The sequence below is a fragment of the Pituophis catenifer genome, unplaced genomic scaffold (assembly GCF_029215685.1).
Source record: "Pituophis catenifer annectens isolate HBS135680 unplaced genomic scaffold, rPitCat1.0.hap2 SCAF_17, whole genome shotgun sequence".
NCBI classification, from domain to species: Eukaryota; Metazoa; Chordata; class Lepidosauria; order Squamata; family Colubridae; genus Pituophis; species Pituophis catenifer.
Window position 1 is genome coordinate 5553315 of NW_027256897.1, and position 20095 is coordinate 5573409.

Below are 20095 nucleotides of genomic sequence, written 5' to 3' on the forward strand. Positions count from 1 at the left end.
TCGTGGGAGCTTCATCCCTGAAAGCTTTCAAAGAAGAGACTGGACTGCCATCTGTCAGAAATGCTATAGTGTCTCCTGCTTGGGCAATGGGGTTGGACTAGATGACCTCCAAGGTCCCTTCCGACTCTGTTATTCTATATTCAGTGGAATAGGTCGCCTTCAGATGTGGGAGCTTCATCCCTGGAAGCTTTCAAAGAAGAGACTGGACTGCCATCTGTCAGAAATGGTATACGGTTTCCTGCTTGGGCAGTGGGGTTGGACTAGATGACCTACAAGCTCCCTTCCATCTCTGTTATTCTATATTCATCCCTGGAGGCTTTCAAAGAAGAGACTGGACTTCCATCAGTCAGAAAAGCTGTAGAGTCTCCTGCTTGGGCAGGGGGTTGGACTAGATGACCTCCAAGCTCCCTTCCGTCTCTGTTAAATGTGAATCAGCCCATCTTTCCCCCCCCCCTTCTTCCTGGTTTCTTGGGTACCACGCCCTCGACTAAGATGGCGCCCGGCTTTTCCCTCCCCGCCTTCACTCCCTCTCACCGCGCAGGCGCGGCCGGGCCCTTTCAAACCACCACGTCTCCACCCTCTTCTTCTTTCCCCCCCCCCCCCCCCTCAACTGAGATGGCGGCCGGAACGGCTTCTCGGCGCGTTTCCCGCCCTCAAAATGGCGCCCCGTAGACGGCGTCCTGCGCTCTCCAACCCCCTTTTGCCCTTCTCCGGGCGGCGTCGGCGGCTTCGCCAAGATGGCCGCCGACGCCGGCGGGGCGGGTCCGAGCGCCTGATGCGGTTGTTTAAAAATTCCGAGGCAGCCGCCGAAGTCGGAGACGAAGAAAGAGGCGCCGCCGCCTCAGCAGCCGCCGCCGCCGCCGCCGCCGCCGCCAGCCGCCAGCCGCCTCCCTCTCGCCGCCTCCCGGGGCCGCGCCATGGACTCCATCCCGGGCGAAGACCCCACTTTGCCGCTGGGGGTCAACAGCGGGTAAGGGCCGTTAGGGCCGTTAACGGGAGGGGAGGGGGGGAAGAGGAGGGAGGGGGGAGGAGGGAGGAGGAGAAGGGGGAGGAGTTAACCCCTTCCCTGCCGGCGCGCTGCGGACAAAGCGAGTGGGCGGGGCCAACGCCACTCCCCCTCCCTCCTTTCCTCGGATAGAGCCTCCAGTGGCCGGCGCAGTGGATCTGAGTCCAGTTTTTTTTTTTTTTTGGGGTGGGAAAACGAGCAGGGCTGCTTTGGGACGACCTTACAGGAGGGTTGTTACAGGGGTGGGGGGAGAGAAAAAAAAATAAGGGAGACCCTTCCAAGGGTGATCAGGATTGGGGTGTTGTGGGTGTTTCTGGATTGAATCTGGGTGGGGGGGGTGGGCTTTTAGACCAGGCTCTTTCCTGATCTGGATGGGCGGGGGTGGGGGGGGAGATGCAACTACAACTCCCATCCTTTTGTCTTGTCTGCCTTTGCTGATGGGATGGACGACCCTGCAGGAGGGTGGTTAGAGGGGGGAGGAAAAAGGGAATAAGGGAGACCCTTCCAAGGGTGATCAGGATTGGGGTGTTGTGGGGTGGGTGTTTCTGGATTGAATCTGGGGGGTGGGTGGGCTTTTAGGCCAGGCTCTTTCCTGATCTAGATAGGGGATGTACTACAACTCCCATCCTCTTGTCTTGGCTGCCTTTGCTGATGGGATGGACGACCCTGCAGGAGCGTGGTTAGAAAGGGGAAAAGGAGGCAGAGGGGATCCTTGCAAGGGTGATCTGGGTTGGTGCCTGTGTTTCCAGCTGGATCGGATTGGGGTGGGTGGGCTTTAGATTAATCTCTTTCCTGATCCTGATGGGGATTGTACTACAACTCCCATCCTTTTGTCTTGGCTGCCTTTGCTGATGGGATGGACGACCCTGTCAGGAGGGTTGTTGGGGGGGGGGGGAGAAAGGGGGCAGAGGGGATCCTTGCAAGGGTGATCAGGATTGGTGTCTGTGCTTCCAGCTGGATCGAATTGGGGTGGGTGGGCTTTAGACTAAGTTCTTTCCTGATCCTGATGGGGATGCAACTACAACTCCCATCCCTTTAGCTGTCTTTGCTGATTGGATGGATTACCTTCCAGCAGCGCTGTGAAGAGAGAAAGGTGGGGGGGGGGCTTACAAAACTTATCGGACTTGGGGTGCATGTTGCCAGCTAGATTGAATTGGGGGACATCAGGAGACCATGGGAGGGGGGTCGCTTTCCTCCATTCAGATGGGGACTCACTACAAGCCCCATCCTCCCCAGATGTAGGATACGGAGCCTCTTGATAGCTGCAGATTCCCCCTTCCTGGCTCTTGCACCCTTTTCCGTTCAGCTTGGGCATCTTGGACTACAGTTCCCATCGCTCGCTTTGAAGGCGTGGATGGGGAAAGCCAAAGGGAGAAAATTCACTTTTATTTATTTAAATGCACGTAGGAAGGAAGACGGAGAAATATTGTGTATTGCAGAGACTGGATAAGCCACGGTGCCTCTATCCAGATATTCCCATTGGTTCCACCGCTGATGGGACATGTAGTCCAGGGCTGTAAAAGCCAGGTGGGTAGGGAAGACAGAGCTTGGGGCCTGCAGGCTGATTATTTCTAAAACTTCCTTCTTTCCAGCCTCAATTTTTCCCGGCTTCCAGATGTCTCGGGAGACGAGGTCCGCAATCAAATGGGAGGCGGTGGAGGTAAAAATAAAATAGCCAAAACTCTTTTTAAAAAATTGCTTTAAATGCAACTTCAGTCAAACTTTGCAGACTGGCATAAATACACATTGTTGCATTTCAAGCCATTTATCTAAGTGAGTAAAACAAAACAAAACAAAACAAAATACTTGGAAGAGAAACAAAAGGGAAGTAATTAAGTCTGCACCGGAAACTTTGTTGCATTCAAGTTTCTTCTTCTAAGTGATTGTAAAAACCCATCCAGGAGGAAGAAAAAAAAAAAATCCTTGGAGAATTGCACAATCCCTTTTGCGAACCACAAAGAGCTTGTTTCATACCCTTAAATTCTACTTTTCTTCCCCACCAGAATTGATCTCAAACTGCATTTGTTGAAAATAGAGGGCAATTTCTGTCTCTGTGTGTTTTCAAGCTGGAAACAAAAAAGAAAAATGGTAGTATAAATAACGTAGTTTAAATCCAAATCTACACTTAATGTACTTTATTACTTTATTTTCCTGGGTTTTTCCCAAACCCAGGAAAATAAAAATAAAACCCTTATGGGAGATTCTGGTTTTCAGCTCCAACGTATTAGTTGCTTTGCCAAATTACCCCAAAGTTCACTTTCTTTCTTTTTTTTAAAATTTGATTTATATGCCGCCCTTCTCCGGAGACTCAGGGTGGCTTACAATGCGCTAAGCAATAGCCTTCATTCTTTTGTATATTTATACAAACTCAGCTTATTGCCCCCACAATCTGGGTCCTCAATTTACCTACCTTAGAAAGGATGGAAGGCTGAGTCAACCTTGAGCCTGGCGAGATTCGAACCTGCAGTTATTGCAGGCAGCTGGCCTTAATAACAGGGTGCTTTAGACCACTGTACTACCAAGGCTTTTTGTGTATTTCTGCACAGTGAAGACTAATTGGTGCCTCTGATTTGAAAAAAAAAATGCAGGAAACTATTTCTTATTTCATAAAAAGCAATTGTTTTCTAAATCTGAACGACGTGACGCATGTAAAAAAAATTATTTATTTGCGGGCTCTTGGAAAACAAGTTGTGAAAAATGATTGAAGAGATCTTTTTTTAAATAAATAAATAAATAAATAAATACAGGTTTATTTGGGATTTCCGTTTGAGTTCCGCTCTTTCTGTTATTATAAATTTGAAAGTTTTCTAAATTTTTTTAAAAAATACTGTTGCTGCTCCTTGGGCCCCTTTGGTGCTTTTTAAGAGTGGGGTGTAAATAGTTTCCTTTCTGCATGGTTAGTTCAGACCGAGGCTTATTTATTTATCATGGTTAGTTCAGACCGAGGCTTATAAATTTACTTACAAATTTAAGTGTTCCAGGATAATGAGCAGAAATTAAATTTGGGTCAGTTATTGGTACCAGAGATTCCTGCTGGAGCTCGTTTTCAGGGAATTTTAACTGGAAATAAAAGCTTTTATTTATCAGCGAAATATAAATTTGGTATAAAATAGTTTGTCGTGAATGCGACTGCTTGAGGGCTCCTGGATTGGAGCTGAAAGGCGAAAGGGATACAGTATGCTCCCTCTCAAATGCCTCGATAGAAAAACACTTAATCTCTTCCCTGGCTCAAGATGATGAAGGGAGGAGAACTTGTGGCTCAGAGGTTAATACAGCTGCCTAACATTCAGGCAGCCCAAGTTCGAATCCGAGAAAGGGTATGGCTAGCTGATGAGAGCTAAATAGCTTGAAATAGATCTATACTAGTCTCCCTTTATTTCTTTATCAGCGAAATATAAATTTATATTACAATTATATATTATATATTATATTTTTATATTAATATAATATATATATACATATGCATATGCATATATATGTAGGTCTTTGGTTATTCGGGTTTTCTCCTGCATAAAATTGGAGGTATCTTGTCAACGTTTGCTCCTAGAAGCACGAAGCCGAGAACACCAGCCTGAAGATGACGAATGAGATTTCGTCGAAACGTTGCCAAGACACCTCCAATTTTACGCGGGAGAAAACCCGAATAACCAAAGACCTACATACAAACACCCGCGAAAACCTCAGAAAACGTATATATGTATATATGTATATATGTATGTAGGTCTTTGGTTATTCGGGTTTTCTCCCACGTAAAATTGGAGGTGTCTTGGCAACGTTTCGATGAAGTCTCATTCGTCATCTTCAGGCTGGTGAACATTGCTCCTAGAAGCACGAAGCCGAAAACACCAGCCTGAAGATGACGAATGAGACTTCGTCAAAACGTTGCCAAGACACCTCCAATTTTACGCGGGAGAAAACCCGAATAACCAAAGACCTACATACAAATACCCGCAAAAACCTCAGAATATATATATATATATATATATTTCTTCTTTGTAGGATTTGTGTGTGTTTTTCCTCTAGCCAGGTTTTTCCTACGTAACCAAGGTTTTTCTGCAGCCCTAGCTCAGTTGAGTGGATGTGATTCCACTGAGTTAGGGCTGCAGAAAAACCTTGGTTACGTAGGAAAAACCTGGCTAGAGGAAAAACACACACACACACACACACACACACACACACACATATATATATATAAATATATATATATATATATATATATATATATATATATATATATATATATACATATATATATATATTACAAACTATTCTAAAAATAAGAGTTCCAGGTATATATTTGTAAAACAAAAAACAGACATTTTGCGAGCTCCGGAGCTAAAATAATTAAAATTTGATTCTACTAAGCTTTCGTCAGCCATCTGCTGACCTCGTCCGAGTATTAAACTACTGTTACAGTATATATATTGTATGTCTACGTGTGTGCAAATATTTGCTCTACATTTGGATTATTGGCAGCGTTACCTGAGGTGGCCGAAGAGACCGTTTCACCAAGCAGGGCGCGAACCATGAAGGATTTTGAAAATGTAAGTTTGGTGACTGGATTTTTTGGGATGTTTTTTTTTTTTTACATATGTAGGTTGTCCTTGACTTACAACAGTTTGTTTAGTGACAAACTGTCACTGACAAGCAATCCCCCTGCTCCTGGCACACGATGTCCCGATGGGCCTGTTTTTCTCTCTCCTCAGGCTCCAGAGCCTTTCTAGGAGTCTGGGGAGGGCAAAAATGGCCTTCCCCCCCCCCCCCCCCCCCCGGAGGCCCTCTGGAGGTCAGAAACGGCCCGTTTGCCAACTTTTTTTTTTTTTTTTTGAAAACTTTTTCAGTTTTATTTCTTATACACATAATATAAAATGTACATTTTCTTATACATAATTAATCCAACATATACATGTTTTCCTTAATGAAAGCATTAAAATAAGGCATTTTAATTACGTTCGGAGTTGTTCTTCTATCCTTTCTTCCCTCATTTCGCAACAACCCTTCTTCTCCTCCTCCTCTTTTTCTTCCCTCCTCTCTCTCTTCCTTTCTCTTCCCTCCCTCCTCTCTCTCCTACTTTCTCCTTCCTCCTCTCCTGCCTCATCCTACTTCCCCTTCCTTTCCCCCACTCCTCTCTTCTTTTCCCCCTTCTCACCTTCTCTCCTACTCCTGTCCCCTACCCTTCCTTCCTCTCCTTTTCCCTTTCTTCCATTCCTCTCCCTCCCTCTCCTCTTCCTACTCTCTATTCCTCTCTCCTTTCTATCTTCTTTGCTGTGGAATATTCTCCTTGTTTGGTATCCGAACAACTCCTGTATCCTAATAGTATATACTTTCTTTCAATTTCACTTCAGATTTATTCTATCAGTATTATCATCATAATTGTACATTTCTTATTATTATCTTCTTTCTTTCCCCCCCCATCCCCCTTTTTCATTTACTCTGGTGTCATCTGGGTTTCTATTTCTTTTTTATCCTCTCCCTCGTTTAACTTTCTATTATCTAAATCATTTATCTGTCCGCTTATCTTCATATTTCTTTTCTAACCATATATAAAATCTTCCCCATGTCTTGAAATACACTTTGTCAACTTCCGGTGGGGTGGAAGGCCTGTCTCTCCCCAGGCTCCAGAGCCTTTCTAGGTATCTGGGGAGGACAAAAACTGCCTTCCCCACCTCCCACCCCCGAGGCCCTCCGGAGGAAACAGCCTATTTCCCTACTTCTGGTGGGCCCAAAAGGCCCGAAAATCAGCGTGCCGGAGCTGAGTTTGTGTGCCCACCGATATGGCTACGCGTGCCATCACGGGTATAGGGTCTCCTGCTTGATCAGGGGGCTGGACTAGAAGACCTCCAAGGTCCCTTCCAGCTCTATTCTGATTCTAAAAAGCCGAAATCACACACACTTGACTAAGATCTATTTGCACGTAGACATCAATGAAGCAGGCAGCCATTTTGGGGCTGAGGTAAATTACAAAGTTAGCACGGACGCAATGTCGCCGCAAGGGAAGGGAATTTTAGCTCGTTCACTGGGAAGCGGTTTAATCCACTGGCTCTATCTGGGGAAGCAGGAATCCGCACCCGCTGCTTTTTCCAGCGTTTTGAGGGCGAAATTTGGCGGCGTGATCCTGAGCCAAGTTGAACGGAATGAAAAAGGGATCATCATCCTTTGGGGGAACCTAGCATTTAGAGAAGAGAAAATCCAGATTTTTTTCCCCCTACCCAGCCTCTTCACAGCCCCCCATTCAGCGAGCGTGGTCCTAATGAAGAAAGCTGCTTTCGAAAGCAGAAATAAAATCGAATTGGCCACGCGGCTCTCATATTTCCTGTCAATTGTGGGAGGCCCACAAAAACACTAAAAAAAACCCAAAAAACTTAAAAACACGGCAGAAAGTTTGCAGGAAGTGGAAGATCTGTCTTTTTTTTGAAAACCCCAAAAAGGAACTGTTGGTGGAAGGCAAAGGCCCAGCCAGTGAGAAGAATAAATTGATAAATTGATAAAAGTTGATCAATTTTAACCTGGAGCACCCACAAATGCAGGTAGTCCTCAACTTAGCACCACAATCGAGCCCCAAATTTCTGCCATTAAGTGAGAAGTTTGTTGAGTGAATTTTACCCCATTTTACAACTTTCCTTCCCACAGCTGTTAAGTGAATCACTGCAGTTGTTAAATTAATACAGGTAGTCCTCAACTTAGGACCACAATCAAGCCCCAAATTTCTGCCGTTAAGTGAGAAATTTGTTGAGTGAATTTTACCCCATGTTATGACTTTCCTTCCCACAGTTGTTAAATGAATCACTGCAGTTGTTAAATTAATACAGGTAGTCCTCGACTTATGACTACAATTGAGCCCAAAATTTCTGCTGTTAAGTGAGAAATGCGTTGAGTGAATTTTGCTCCATTTGACAACCTTTCTTGGCTCTGTTGTTAAGTGAACCACTGTAGTTGATAAGTTAGTAAACCGGTTGTTAAGTGAATCTGGCTTCCCCATTGACTTTGCTTGTCTGGAGGTTGCATAAGGGGATCATGTGACCCTGGGACACAGCGACCATCACTTAGTGACTTAGGACTGTTTTTCACAGTTACGACTGCTCCAGCAATCCCATGGTCATGTGATCAAAATTCAGACACTTGCCAAGTGTCTGAATTTTGATCACATGACCATGGGGTTGCTGGAATGGCCATAACTGTGAAAAACAGTCCTAAGTCACTTTTTTCAGGGATGTTGTAACTTCGGACGGTCACTAAATGAACTGTTGCAAGTCGAGGACTAGCTGTAACTGTGGCCTACAGAACTTCGATTTGGGGAAACTGATGTATGCGGTGTGGACTTGGTGGTTTGGAAAACTGTTCAGCTCACCGTCTCGTCTATCGCCAGCAAATCACGGAGCTGCGGAAAGAGAATTTCAACTTGAAACTTCGCATCTATTTCCTGGAGGACCGGATTCAGCAGAAGTTCGATGGTCCCCATGATGACGTCTACCGGATTGTAAGTGTTGGGTGTTTTTTTTTTTTTTTTTTTTGCGGTTCCTGGTTTCTGTTCTGTACGGGCACCAGTGCATATTAGGACATTACCGGCATGTAAGGACATCCCTGTTTTGGTGACAGCACTGCCTCAGATAGAAAGTCCCTACAGAGAGTGGTGAGGACAGCGGAGAAGATTATAGGAAGCTCGCTTCCCCTTATTCAGGATGCTGCTTATAAGCGCTATGTGCTTAGACCTCAAAGCATTGTGAGAGACCCCACACACATAACTTTATGGACTGTTTCTGTCGCTCCCCAATGGGAGGAGATTTCAAAGTATTTCTAGCAGGATTCCCAGATTCTGGAACAGCTTTGTTCCCTAGGCCATTTGTCTGGTAAACAAGCAAGATTTGTTTTTCTCGCCATAAACATATATACATCCGAACTAGACTTTGTTGTTTCTCTGTGTCATAATATATGTGGGTATATGCATAATTTTGTATTTATTTATCTGGTCATGTTCATGGAGTGTATCTTGGAGGTGGTGACCCTTTGAGAGCTGTAGGCAAGGAAATTTCATTTTAATATATGCCGATTCGTGTACATTGGAGTGGAGTGGAGTGGAGAGTGTGGAGTGGAGTGGAGTGGAGTGGAGTGGAGTGGAGTGGAGTGGAGTGGAGTGGAGTGGAGTGGAGTGGAGTGGAGTAGAGTAGAGTAGAGTAGAGTAGAGTAGAGTAGAGTAGAGTAGAGTAGAGTAGAGTAGAGTAGAGTAGAGTAGAGTAGAGTAGAGTAGAATAGAATTCCTTATTGGCCAAGTGTGATTGGACACACAAGGAATTTGTCTTGGTGCATATGCTCTCAGTGTACATAAAAGAAAAGATACATTTATCAAGAATCATAAGGTACAACACTTAATGATAGTCATAGGGTACAAATAAGCAGTCAGGAAACAATATCAATATAAATCGTAAGGATACAAGCAACAAGGTTACAGTCATGCAGTCATAAGTGGGAGGAGATGGGTGATAGGAACAGTGAGAAGACTAATAGTAATAGTAATGCAGACTTAACGAATAGTTGGACAGTGTTGAAGGAATTATTTGTTTAGCAGAGTGATGGCGTTCGGGAAAAAACTGTCCTTGTGTCTAGTTGTTCTGGTGTGCAGTGCTCTATAGCGTCGTTTTGAGGGTAGGAGTTGAAACAATTTATGTCCAGGATGCGAGGGGTCTGTAGATATTTTCCCAGGCCTCTTTTTGACTCGTGCAGTAGACAGGTCCTCCATGGAAGGCAGGTTGGTAGCAATTGTTTTTTTTTCTGTAGTTTTAATTATCCATTGAAGTCTGTGTCTGTCTTGTTTGTTTGCGGAGCCAAACATTCAAAGTGACAATAAAGTTATTCTAAAGTCTTAAGTCTAGGAACATGATGTGCTCGCCCCGTTGCCTCGGTAGGATGTCCCGGGGCCTGCTTGGGAGTCTTCCCCTCGCGATTGGCCAAACTTTGCCCCCAGTTCGGTTACGGAATAGGAAACCTTGCTGCCAAAATTCCTCGCGGGGAACAAAAAAAAATCCACGTTTTTCTGCCTTTCTCTCTCGTTCCGTTAGAACATCGAGCTCAAAGTCGAATTGGAGAGCGTGAAACGAGAACTCCAGCAACGAGAGCAGTTGCTCCGGAAAGCATCGTGAGTATTTTCCCCGTTGTGAATGCGCGGACGGCTGTCCTTTGTTTAATTGTGTTTCAGGTGCACGGCTTCCCCCTCTGCAGGCCAGGCTGGGGAGGTGGGTTAGGTTGAGAAGGGAGGTCCAGCTGGACAGGAGCTCCGTCCTTTGCTCTTCTGCTGCTCCGCTTCTCTTCCTCAGCAGTGTTTTGACCTAAAGGTAAAGGTTCCCCTTGCACATATGTGCTAGTCGTTCCCGACTCTAGGGGGCAGTGCTCATCTCCATTTCAAAGCCGAAGAGCCAGCGCTGTCCAGAGACATCTCCGTGATCATGTGGCCGGCATGACTCAACGCCAAAGGCGCACGGAACGCTGTTCCCACCAAAGGCGGTCCCTATTTTTTCTACTTGCATTTTTTTTAATGTGCTTTCGAACTGCTAGGTTGGCAGAAGGTGGAACAAGTCATGGGAGCTCACCCCGTTATGCGGCGCTAGGGATTCGAACCGCTGAACTGCCGACCTTTCGATTGTCAAGCTCAGCGTCTTAGCCACTGACCCACCGCGTCCCTTCGGACCTAGGTTTCCTTAAAAAGCAGGAAGCAGAGTCTTGGTCATGGCAAAGCCCCTTTTATTTACACAACTGTGAATTCCTTTCATTCGCAGTCAGCAAGGCCTGGCAAACAGTCTTTTGGAGGAATATTTATCAACACAAACCTTATCTCGCTTGGCAAGCTGCCACGTAACTTGTTTCCACATGAGGCAAAAGGCAAAACGTGGCACAGAGTCTCTTATAGTCATGAACAGAACTTTCCACTCTTGAAACGACTGACCGACCGAATTGTTTCCTGCAAAAGTTTGCTCCCTATTTGCTCCTCTTTGGGTTTTTTTTTTTTTAATGATTTATATGCCGCCCTTCTCCGGAGACTCAGGGCAGCTTACCATGTGCTAAGCAATGGCCTTCATCCTTTTGTATATTTATACAAAGTCAGCTTATTGCCCCCACAAACTGGGTCCTCAATTTACCTACCTTAGAAAGGATGGAAGGCTGAGTCAGCCTTGAGCCTGGCGAGATTCGAACCTGCAGTAATTGCAGGCAGCTGGTCTTAATAACAGGGTGCTTTAGACCACTGTACTACCAAGGCTCCTTGGTAGTTTCCTATGGGAGGGACCAATCATCTCCAAGGTGTAGTTTTACTCCCAAATTGACCCTGCTTTCTTAGTTGTTCTTGTCTTCTGGCAGTTCACACTGGGAACGGGCTCCAGCTATTCCTCTGCCTCGCTGCTGTCTATCTCCCTCTCTGCCTCTGACGTAGAGCCCTCGTCCGAGCTTTTCCCAGCCCCCAGGACTGGCCCAAGTTCCTCCCCAACGTCCTCACTGTCCGACTCTGCTGCCAACTCCGCTGGCTGCCGGCGGGCCAGAACAAACGGTCTTATATTTGGCCTTTGCAGGAAAGCCGTCGAGAGCTTGGCCCAGGGTGGCGATGCCGAAATCCAACGTCTGAAGGAAGATGCAGAGAAAAAAGTCCATGAAGTAGAAGCAAGCTTGACTAGCAGGATCCGGCTTCTAGAGGAGGCAAGTCTTGGAAGTTTTTTTCTGGAATTTGGGGGGAATTTTGAGTCTTTGGATCCGGTGGGAAGGTTCGGCTGGAGTCTGCCGGCGGTGAGGATCCCAAGACAAGCCAAGGAAAAACTGTCCTTCTCTTCTCCCATCCCGAGTCTTGGACTCCAGCTTCAGCACAGCCTAATTAGCACAAGTTGATTGGATCGGCCTCCCGACTCTGAGGTGTTTTGCTCTCAGCTGTTTTGTGCAAGGCTCTGCTGCTTGCTGCAAAGAGGTAAATTGCTGGAGCAGATTTTATTTTTCCTTGTGCTAATCAAGCTATGCTGAAAACGAAACTGAAAGTAAAGCAGGCTGTTTGCTGTTTGCTGCAACCAGGCAAAATTGCTCAGAGGCAGAGGCAGATTTCTTTTTCTTCTTTTCCTCACCAAAAAAGGTAGGTGCATCTTATACTCTGAAAAATACGGTATTCCCAGCCACGGGACAGGGCAAAATGTATTTTTTTATTGCAATTTATGATGTTTGAGCTCTTAAGATTGCCCTGCTTCTCTTGGAAATTGTATTATTTACCCTAGCAAGCTGTTCAAGAGTTTTCTTGATTGCGATGTCTTTTGATTGCGATGAAACAAAAAAACAACATTTCGTATTTTTTTTTAGTCTTCGGCGATGTTTGTGATAGTTGAGCTTTTAAGATCGCGCTGCCTTTGTTTGAAATTGTATTATTTATCCTAGCGAGGTGTGCAGAATCGTTTTGAGTGAGTCAGAACCGAAATCCATTTAATGTTTGATTGAGTCAGAACTGAAATACATTTAATAACGCGCACACAAAATATTACACCCTTCGTTTGGTGACTGTAAAGCCACAACGGCACTGAAAAAGTGACTTATGACCCTTTTTTTTCATACTTAGATTGGGTCTACATTCTTCTTAAAAACCTCCAGTGATGGAGCTCCCACAACTTCTGGTGGCAAACTGTTCCACTGGTTAATTGTCCTCACTGTTAGGAAGTTTCTCCTTAATTCCAGGTTGCTTCTCTCCTTGGTTAGTTTCCATCCGTTGCTTCTTGTCCTGCCTTCAGGTGCTTTGGAGAATAAGTTGACCCACTCCTCTTCGTGGCAGCCCCTCAAATAATGCAGCGTTGCTATCATGTCCCCCTTAGTCCTTCTTCTCTCTAGACTAGCCAAACCCCAATCCTGCAGTTGTTCTTCATATGGTTTAGTCCCCAGGCCTCTGAGAATAGAATAGAATAGAATAGAATAGAATAGAATAGAATAGAATAGAATAGAATAGAATAGAATAGAATAGAATAGAATAGAATAGAAAATATGGAATAAAATGGAATAGAATAGAATAGAAAATATGGAATAAAATGGAATAGAATAGAAGAATAGATTAGAATTAGAATAGAATAGAATAGAATAGAAAATATGGAATAAAATGGAATAGAATAGAATAGAAAATATGGAATAAAATGGAATAGAATAGAAGAATAGATTAGAATTAGAATAGAATAGAATAGAATATAAAATATGGAATAGAATAGAATAGAATAGAAGAATATATTAGAATTAAAATAGAAGAATAGAATAGAATAGAATAGAATAGAATAGAATAGAATAGAATAGAAAATATGGAATAAAATGGAATAGAATAGAAGAATAGATTAGAATTAGAATAGAATAGAATAGAATAGAATAGAATAGAATAGAATATAAAATATGGAATAGAATAGAATAGAAGAATATATTAGAATTAAAATAGAAGAATAGAATAGAATAGAATAGAATAGAATAGAATAGAATAGAAAATATGGAATAGAATAGAATAGAATAGAATAGAATAGAATAGAATAGAAAATATGGGATAGAATAGAATAGAAGAATAGATTAGAATTAGAATAGAATAGAATAGAATAGAATAGAATAGAATAGAATAGAAAATATGGAATAGAATAGAATAGAATAGAATAGAATAGAATAGAATAGAATAGAAAATATGGGATAGAATAGAATAGAAGAATAGATTAGAATTAGAATTAGAATAGAATAGAATAGAATAGAATAGAATAGAATAGAATAGAATAGAATAGAATTTTTTATTGGCCAAGTGTGATTGGACACACAAGGAATTTGTGTTTGGTGCATAAGCTCTCAGTGTACATAAAAGACCAGATACATTCGTCAAGAATTTATTTATTTTATTTATTTATATTTAAATTTCTATACCACCCTTCCAGGGTGGATTTGATTTAAATCGAGTTGATTTAAATCACAATTTAAATCACGATTTAAATCACTAGTAAAAAGGCTTGATTTAAATCAACTCGATTTAAATCATAATGTTTAAAGAGCAGCTGTCATCTCTGCTACTCCTTTGACCCGCTGTTGACTCACCGATAGTCCCAGTGTTGCAGGATATACAGCCTCATGCTACATAACTAAGCTCCATTTCATGCTGAATAAACTAAATATATATCTTAAATAGAAAACTATCTTACGATAGATTTTTACCCCAAAAGTGTTTTATTAAAATAAATTCATTAAAAATTTAAAAAATCCGATTTAAATCAAAAAAATCTGATTTTTTTGATTTTTTAAAAAAAATCATTGATTTTTATCCACCCTGCGCCCTTCTCCCGAAGGACTCAGGGCAGTGTACAGCCAAGATAAAACCCACAAATATAAAAGTTAAAAGCAAATTAAAAGTATTAAATAATTTGGCCGAAACTAAAATAACAGAAAACAACCCATTAAAATAACATTTAGGCCAGTCTTGCCGGCGGAAGGTGCAAAGGTCGGGAATCCTATGACTCTCCGGGGCAGCTCATTCCATAGGGCAGGTGCCCCCACAGAGAAGGCTCTCCCCCTGGGGGTCGCCAGTCGACACTGTTTGACCGACGGCACCCCGAGGAGTCCCTCTCTGTGGGAGCATACTGGTCGATGGGAGGCTATCGGTGGCAGAAGGCGGTCTCGTAAATAATCATAAGGTACCACACTTAACGATCGTCATAGGGTACAAATAAGCAATCAAATACTAGGAAACAATCTCAATATAAATCGTAAGGATACAGCAACAAGTTACAGTCATACAGTCATAAGTGGGAGGAGATGGGTGATGGGAACGATGAGAAGATTAATAGTAATGCAGACTTATTAACTAGTTTGACTGTGTTGAGGGAATTATTTGTTGAGCAGAGTGATGGCGTTCGGGGAAAAAACTGTCCTTGTGTCTAGTTGTTCTGGTGTGCAGTGCTCTATAGCGTCGTTTTGAGGGTAGGAGTTGAAACAGTTTATGTCCAGGATGCGAGGGGTCTGTAAATATTTTCCCAGCCCTCTTTTTGACTTGTGCAGGATACAGGTCCTCCATGGAAGGCAGGTTGGTAGTGATTGTTTTTTCTGCAGTTCTAATTCTCCTCTGAAGTCTCTGTCTGTCTTGTTGGGTTGCAGAGCCAAACCAGACAGTTATGGAGGTGCAGATGACAAACTCAATAATTCCTCTCTAGAACTGGATCAGCAGCTCTTTAGGCAGGTTTTTTCTTTTTTAAAATTTGATTTATATGCCGCCCTTCTCCGGAGACTCAGGGCGGTTTACAATGCGCTAAGCAATAGCCTTCATTCTTTTGTATATTTTATACAAAGTCAGCTTATTGCCCCCACAATCTGGGTCCTCATTTCACCTACCTTAGAAAGGATGGAAGGCTGAGTCAACCTTGAGCCTTGGCGAGATTCGAACCAGCAGTAAATTGCAGGCAGCTGTGTTAATAACAGGGTGCACTAAACCACTGTACTATCAAGGCTCCTGATCATCTTAGTCAGTCTTCTCTGAACTTTTTCCAAAGTCTCGACATCTTTTTTTGGTAGTATGGTGGAGTCGTAAATATTGGGTGGGTGGGGGGGTCTTTCCAGAGCTGAGTGGTGAGGACTTAAGGGTTGGCTTTAAAGGTGGTTTAGACTGTCCCTTGATTTCAATGTCCCTCTTTTATTTTCTGTGTAACAGGACCTCCGAACGGCCCGGGTAGAAGTAGAGAAAGCATTTGCTTTGACGGAGCGCGAAAGAGTCCAGCGACTGGCCGTGGAACAACAGCTCTCTTTGATCATCACTGCGCAGGCCAAAGATATTGATATCACAGCCCTGCTGGGAGAAAAAGACAGGTTGAATGTCTTATCATCTTCTTTTAACGGCCCCATAATTTCTTGCGGGGTGGGGTCTGAATGGAGCTGAGTGTTTACTGGCCGGATGCCTTTCCTGTCGCCTATGAGGAGTTTTGTTCAGCAGATATATATTCTCAGTATGCCCAGAAAGAGAAATATCTGCCTCTACCTAGGATCGAACTCACAGCCTCCTGGTTGTGAGGCGAGAACTCCACCTCTAGGCCACCGCACCACTCGCAGGTTGAATGTCTATGGAGCTTCTCAATCATTCAGGTCAAGGTTGTCCCAAAGGTGCTTTTCCAAAAGGCAACTGGATTTTTTTTTTGGTGTTTTTTCCCCCTGGAAAATGTTTCGCTTCTCATCCAAGAAGCTTCTTCGGTTCCTGGATGAAGAACCTCTTGAAGTGAAGAAGCTTCTTGGATGGGAAGGGAAACATTTTCAAGGAAAATGTTTCCCTTCCCATCACAGCTGTTTTATTGCAACACAGCTGTTTTATTGCAACAGCTGTGAATTATGTTCATTCATAGCTGAGTCCCAACTAGTTGCAAAAAGTTCTTCGGGAGAAGTCCTTTGGGATAATCACCAACCTTTTATCTCCCTTGACACGCTGCCAAAGACCTACTTGGCAAAGCCACACAGAATCCAGAATGAAACAGAGATGCCGACTGGAAATAGAATTAACAACGTTGCTTTCCTGAAAAGGGCCAACATGCCTTTGCTCCTCTTTTAAGCCTTATGGGAGGGGCCAATCATCTCCAGGCCTTACTCCTGAGTCGTCCCTTTTGTTTTAACTGTTCTTGCCTTCTGGCAGGTTTTTGCATGCGCGCACTAGGAACAGGCTCCTCCTGTTCCTCTGCCTCTCTGATATCCAACTCTGGAGGCTTCGGAGTCCGGGCATCACTCCCAGATGGCCCTGGCCCCATCTCTGCCTCCGACGCAGAGCCCTTGTCCGGGCCTTCCCCAGACTCCAGGACTGGCCTATGTTCTTCCCCAGCCTCTTCACGGTCCAACTCCACTGCCAGCTCCGCAGGCTGCTGGCAGACCACAACATTGCCTCTTGAAAAAGCACCTTTGGGACATCCTGAGTAAGCGGTGAGGCCCTAACTGGAGAGGCTCTATCCTGTGAGCGAGTCAAGTTTTGGGGTCTCCTTGCTTTTTCCCTGCCTGTGGTGTAAGAGGCTGGTGTTGTGCCCGTAGGTGCATAGAACAACTGAGTCTCTCTCTGGAAAGGAAAAATGCTGAACTCCAGCTCTTGGAGGAAGGACAGAGAAGACCTTCAGAAGAAAGCCAAGATGCGTTGAATGGTGAAAAAGAGAAGACCTTAGAGGTGAGGAAACTGTGGGAGGTTGCTAAGGATGGTCAGTAGGCTGGATGTTTGTTCCATCAATCCATCCATCCATTTTGGGGGGTTATCGCCGAAATGAAAATAAAATCGTTTCTGTGGTTGTAGATTCTCAAGACCGAATTCAGCAGTGAAAAAAAAGACCTTGAAAAAAAGATCGAGGTATGGCACTCGCGTCCTTTGCACTCAGAACCTTAACTTCGCTTTGAGGGGGGGGGAGGGTTGGGCAGCTTTTCCCCCCTCTTAGAATTCAATTTTCTAAAAGAAAGGAAAATAATTTCCCCAAGCCAGAAGAACATTTAACTGCGATCTGTTCTTCGGCAGCCCCAATAATTTTTCTCTTATCTATTCTGGAACAACGATGCATCACAATACAACATGGGTATGTTAAATTTTTGGAGTACTGCATCCAGTTTTGATTGCTATGATGTAAAAAAAAGTGGAGACTCTAGAAAGAGCGCAGAGAAGAGCCACAAAGAGGATTAGGGGACTGGAGGCTAAAACCTATGAAGAACGTTTGCTGGAACTGGGTATGTCTAATTTGATGAAAAGAAGGACTAGGGGAGACATGATAGCAGTCTTCCAATATCTCAGGGGCTGCCCCAAAGAAGAGGGAGTCAAGCTATTCTCCAAAGCACCTGAGGGTAGAAGAAGAAGCAACGGGTGGAAACTAATCAAGGAAAGAAGCAACTTAGAACTAAGGAGGAATTTCCTGGCAGTTAGAAGAATTAATCAATGGAACAACTTGCCTCCAGAAGTTGTGAATGCTCCAACACTGGAAGTTTTTAAGAAGAGGTTAGATAACCATTTGTCTGAAGTGTTGTAGGGTTTCCTGCCTAAGCAGGGGGTTGGACTAGAAGACCTCCAAGGTCCCTTCCAACTCTGTTATTCTATTCTATTCTATTCTATTCTATTCTATTCTATTCTATTCTATTCTATTCTATTCTATTCTATTCTATTCTATTCTATTCTATTCCATTCCATTCCATTCCATTCCATTCCATTCCATTCCATTCCATTCCATTCATTATGTTTATATTCATTCCATTCCATTCCATTCCTTATGTTTATATACATTCTATTCTATTCTATTCTATTCTATTCTATTCTATTCTATTCTATTCTATTCTATTCTATTCTATATTCTATATTCCATTCCATTCATTATGTTTATATACAATCTATTCCATTCCATTCTATTCCATTTCTTATGTTTATATACATTCTATTCTATTCTATTCTATTCTATTCTATTCTATTCTATTCTATTCTATTCTATTCTATTCTATTCTATATTCTATATTCTATATTCCATTCCATTCATTATGTTTATATACAATCTATTCCATTCCATTCTATTCCATTTCTTATGTTTATATACATTCTATTCTATTCTATTCTATTCTATTCTATTCTATTCTATTCTATTCTATTCTATTCTATTCTATTCCATTCCATTCCATTCCATTCCATTCCATTCCATTCCATTCCATTCCATTCCATTCCATTCCATTCCATTCCATTCATTATGTTTATATTCATTCCATTCCATTCCATTCCTTATGTTTATATACATTCTGTTCTGTTCTGTTCTGTTCTGTTCTGTTCTGTTCTGTTCTGTTCTGTTCTATTCTATTCTATTCTATTCTATTCTATTCTATTCTATTCTATTCTATTCTATTCTCAAACCGAATTTGGATTTACATTTTAAAAAACTTTTAGGGTCTCCAGGAGAACCTGCGTGAACGGGAAACGGAGCTTTCCGCCGAAAAGAAAAACGCCTTGAAACGAGACAAGACCATCCAGGGTTTAACCCTTGTTTTAAAAACCAAGGAAAACGAGGTAGGTGAGATTTGGTCTGTCCCGCCAGAAACATCTGGAAAAAAAAAACCACATGAAATCTTGAGGCTGAAGAATATCTCAAAATATAAAGGCATCCTTGGCTGCCTCAGACTCAAAAGTCCACTTTTCTACGGAGGGAGGCGTCCTCTTCCCCTTTGTGGCCGTTGACTGGTTTCCGTCTGCGCCTATATTTTTCGTTCCTTCGTCTTTGTTTCAGAATGGAGAACTCGCTTCTGAAATAGAAAGCCTGAAAGCATCGTTGGCCAAGTCTGGAGAGATCGGTTGCCAAGCTCAGATGCAGAAATTCAAGGTTGGGCAAAGGAGATGGAGGAGATAGTAGTGTTTGCAGCTCAGGGTGGAAACTGTCGGGTCCTTGGCGCTCTCTGGGCGGGGTTGTTTTCTTGCAGACGTTCAATTGACCTGACTAAGTAACATCATCAGTGCTAGGAGGGAGTGGAGTTTGTGGAGTGGAGTGGAAGGGAAGGGAAGGAGGAGGATGGGGAGGAGAAAGAAGAGGAGTATTGTGGGAATCCTTGGTGGTCTCTTAGCTTGGTTGATTTCCTGCAGACGTTTTATGACCCAGCTAGGTAACATCATCAGTGTTAGAAGGGAGTGGGACACAAGAGACTTATGTATGGGAGTGGAAAAAGTGGATAGATTATGTGCAGAATAAATATCACACTAGGAAGTATCAGATAGCTTTTAACTGAATGTATTATACAGGGATAGAATAACTGAATCTTGTGAAGATTTGAATAATATACAGGGGGTGGAGGGGTTCAAGTTTTATAAAATGTGACTTTGATTTGGATTATATTTTGTGGAAGTCCTGGGGGGAGGGGAGGGTTAGGGAGGGTTGGGGGGGGAAATTGGGGTGAAAATGTATTTGTAAAACTTTTTCAATAAAAAAAAAAGGAGTGGGGTTTGCAGACAGGAGGAGGAAGAGTAATCTGGGGTCTTCGGTGGTCTCTTAGTTAGCTTGGTTCTTTTCCTACAGACTTTTCATGTACCAACTAGGTAATATCATCAGTCTAGAAGGAAGTGGGGTTTTCAGATAGCAGGAGGAGGAGGAGGATGACTGTGGGGGTCTT

The 20095-nt window shown here is 43.3% G+C and overlaps 1 protein-coding gene across 4 annotated transcripts in view; it reads left to right on the forward strand.

The window, feature by feature from the left end:
• The first annotated feature begins 882 nt into the window (after positions 1-882).
• Positions 883-20095, forward strand: part of CDK5RAP2 (CDK5 regulatory subunit associated protein 2) — a 113945-nt gene continuing 94732 nt past the window's right edge. For all 4 annotated transcript variants that reach the window (XM_070955624.1, XM_070955621.1, XM_070955622.1 and 1 more), the window contains exons 1-11: positions 883-970; positions 2599-2666; positions 5483-5550; positions 8373-8483; positions 10060-10136; positions 11560-11683; positions 15666-15820; positions 17018-17147; positions 17271-17324; positions 18885-19004; positions 19222-19314. In XM_070955624.1, the coding sequence (XP_070811725.1) occupies positions 918-970; positions 2599-2666; positions 5483-5550; positions 8373-8483; positions 10060-10136; positions 11560-11683; positions 15666-15820; positions 17018-17147; positions 17271-17324; positions 18885-19004; positions 19222-19314 (1053 nt within the window). In that variant the 5' untranslated portion in view covers positions 883-917. The remainder of the gene's footprint in view (positions 971-2598; positions 2667-5482; positions 5551-8372; positions 8484-10059; positions 10137-11559; positions 11684-15665; positions 15821-17017; positions 17148-17270; positions 17325-18884; positions 19005-19221; positions 19315-20095) is intronic.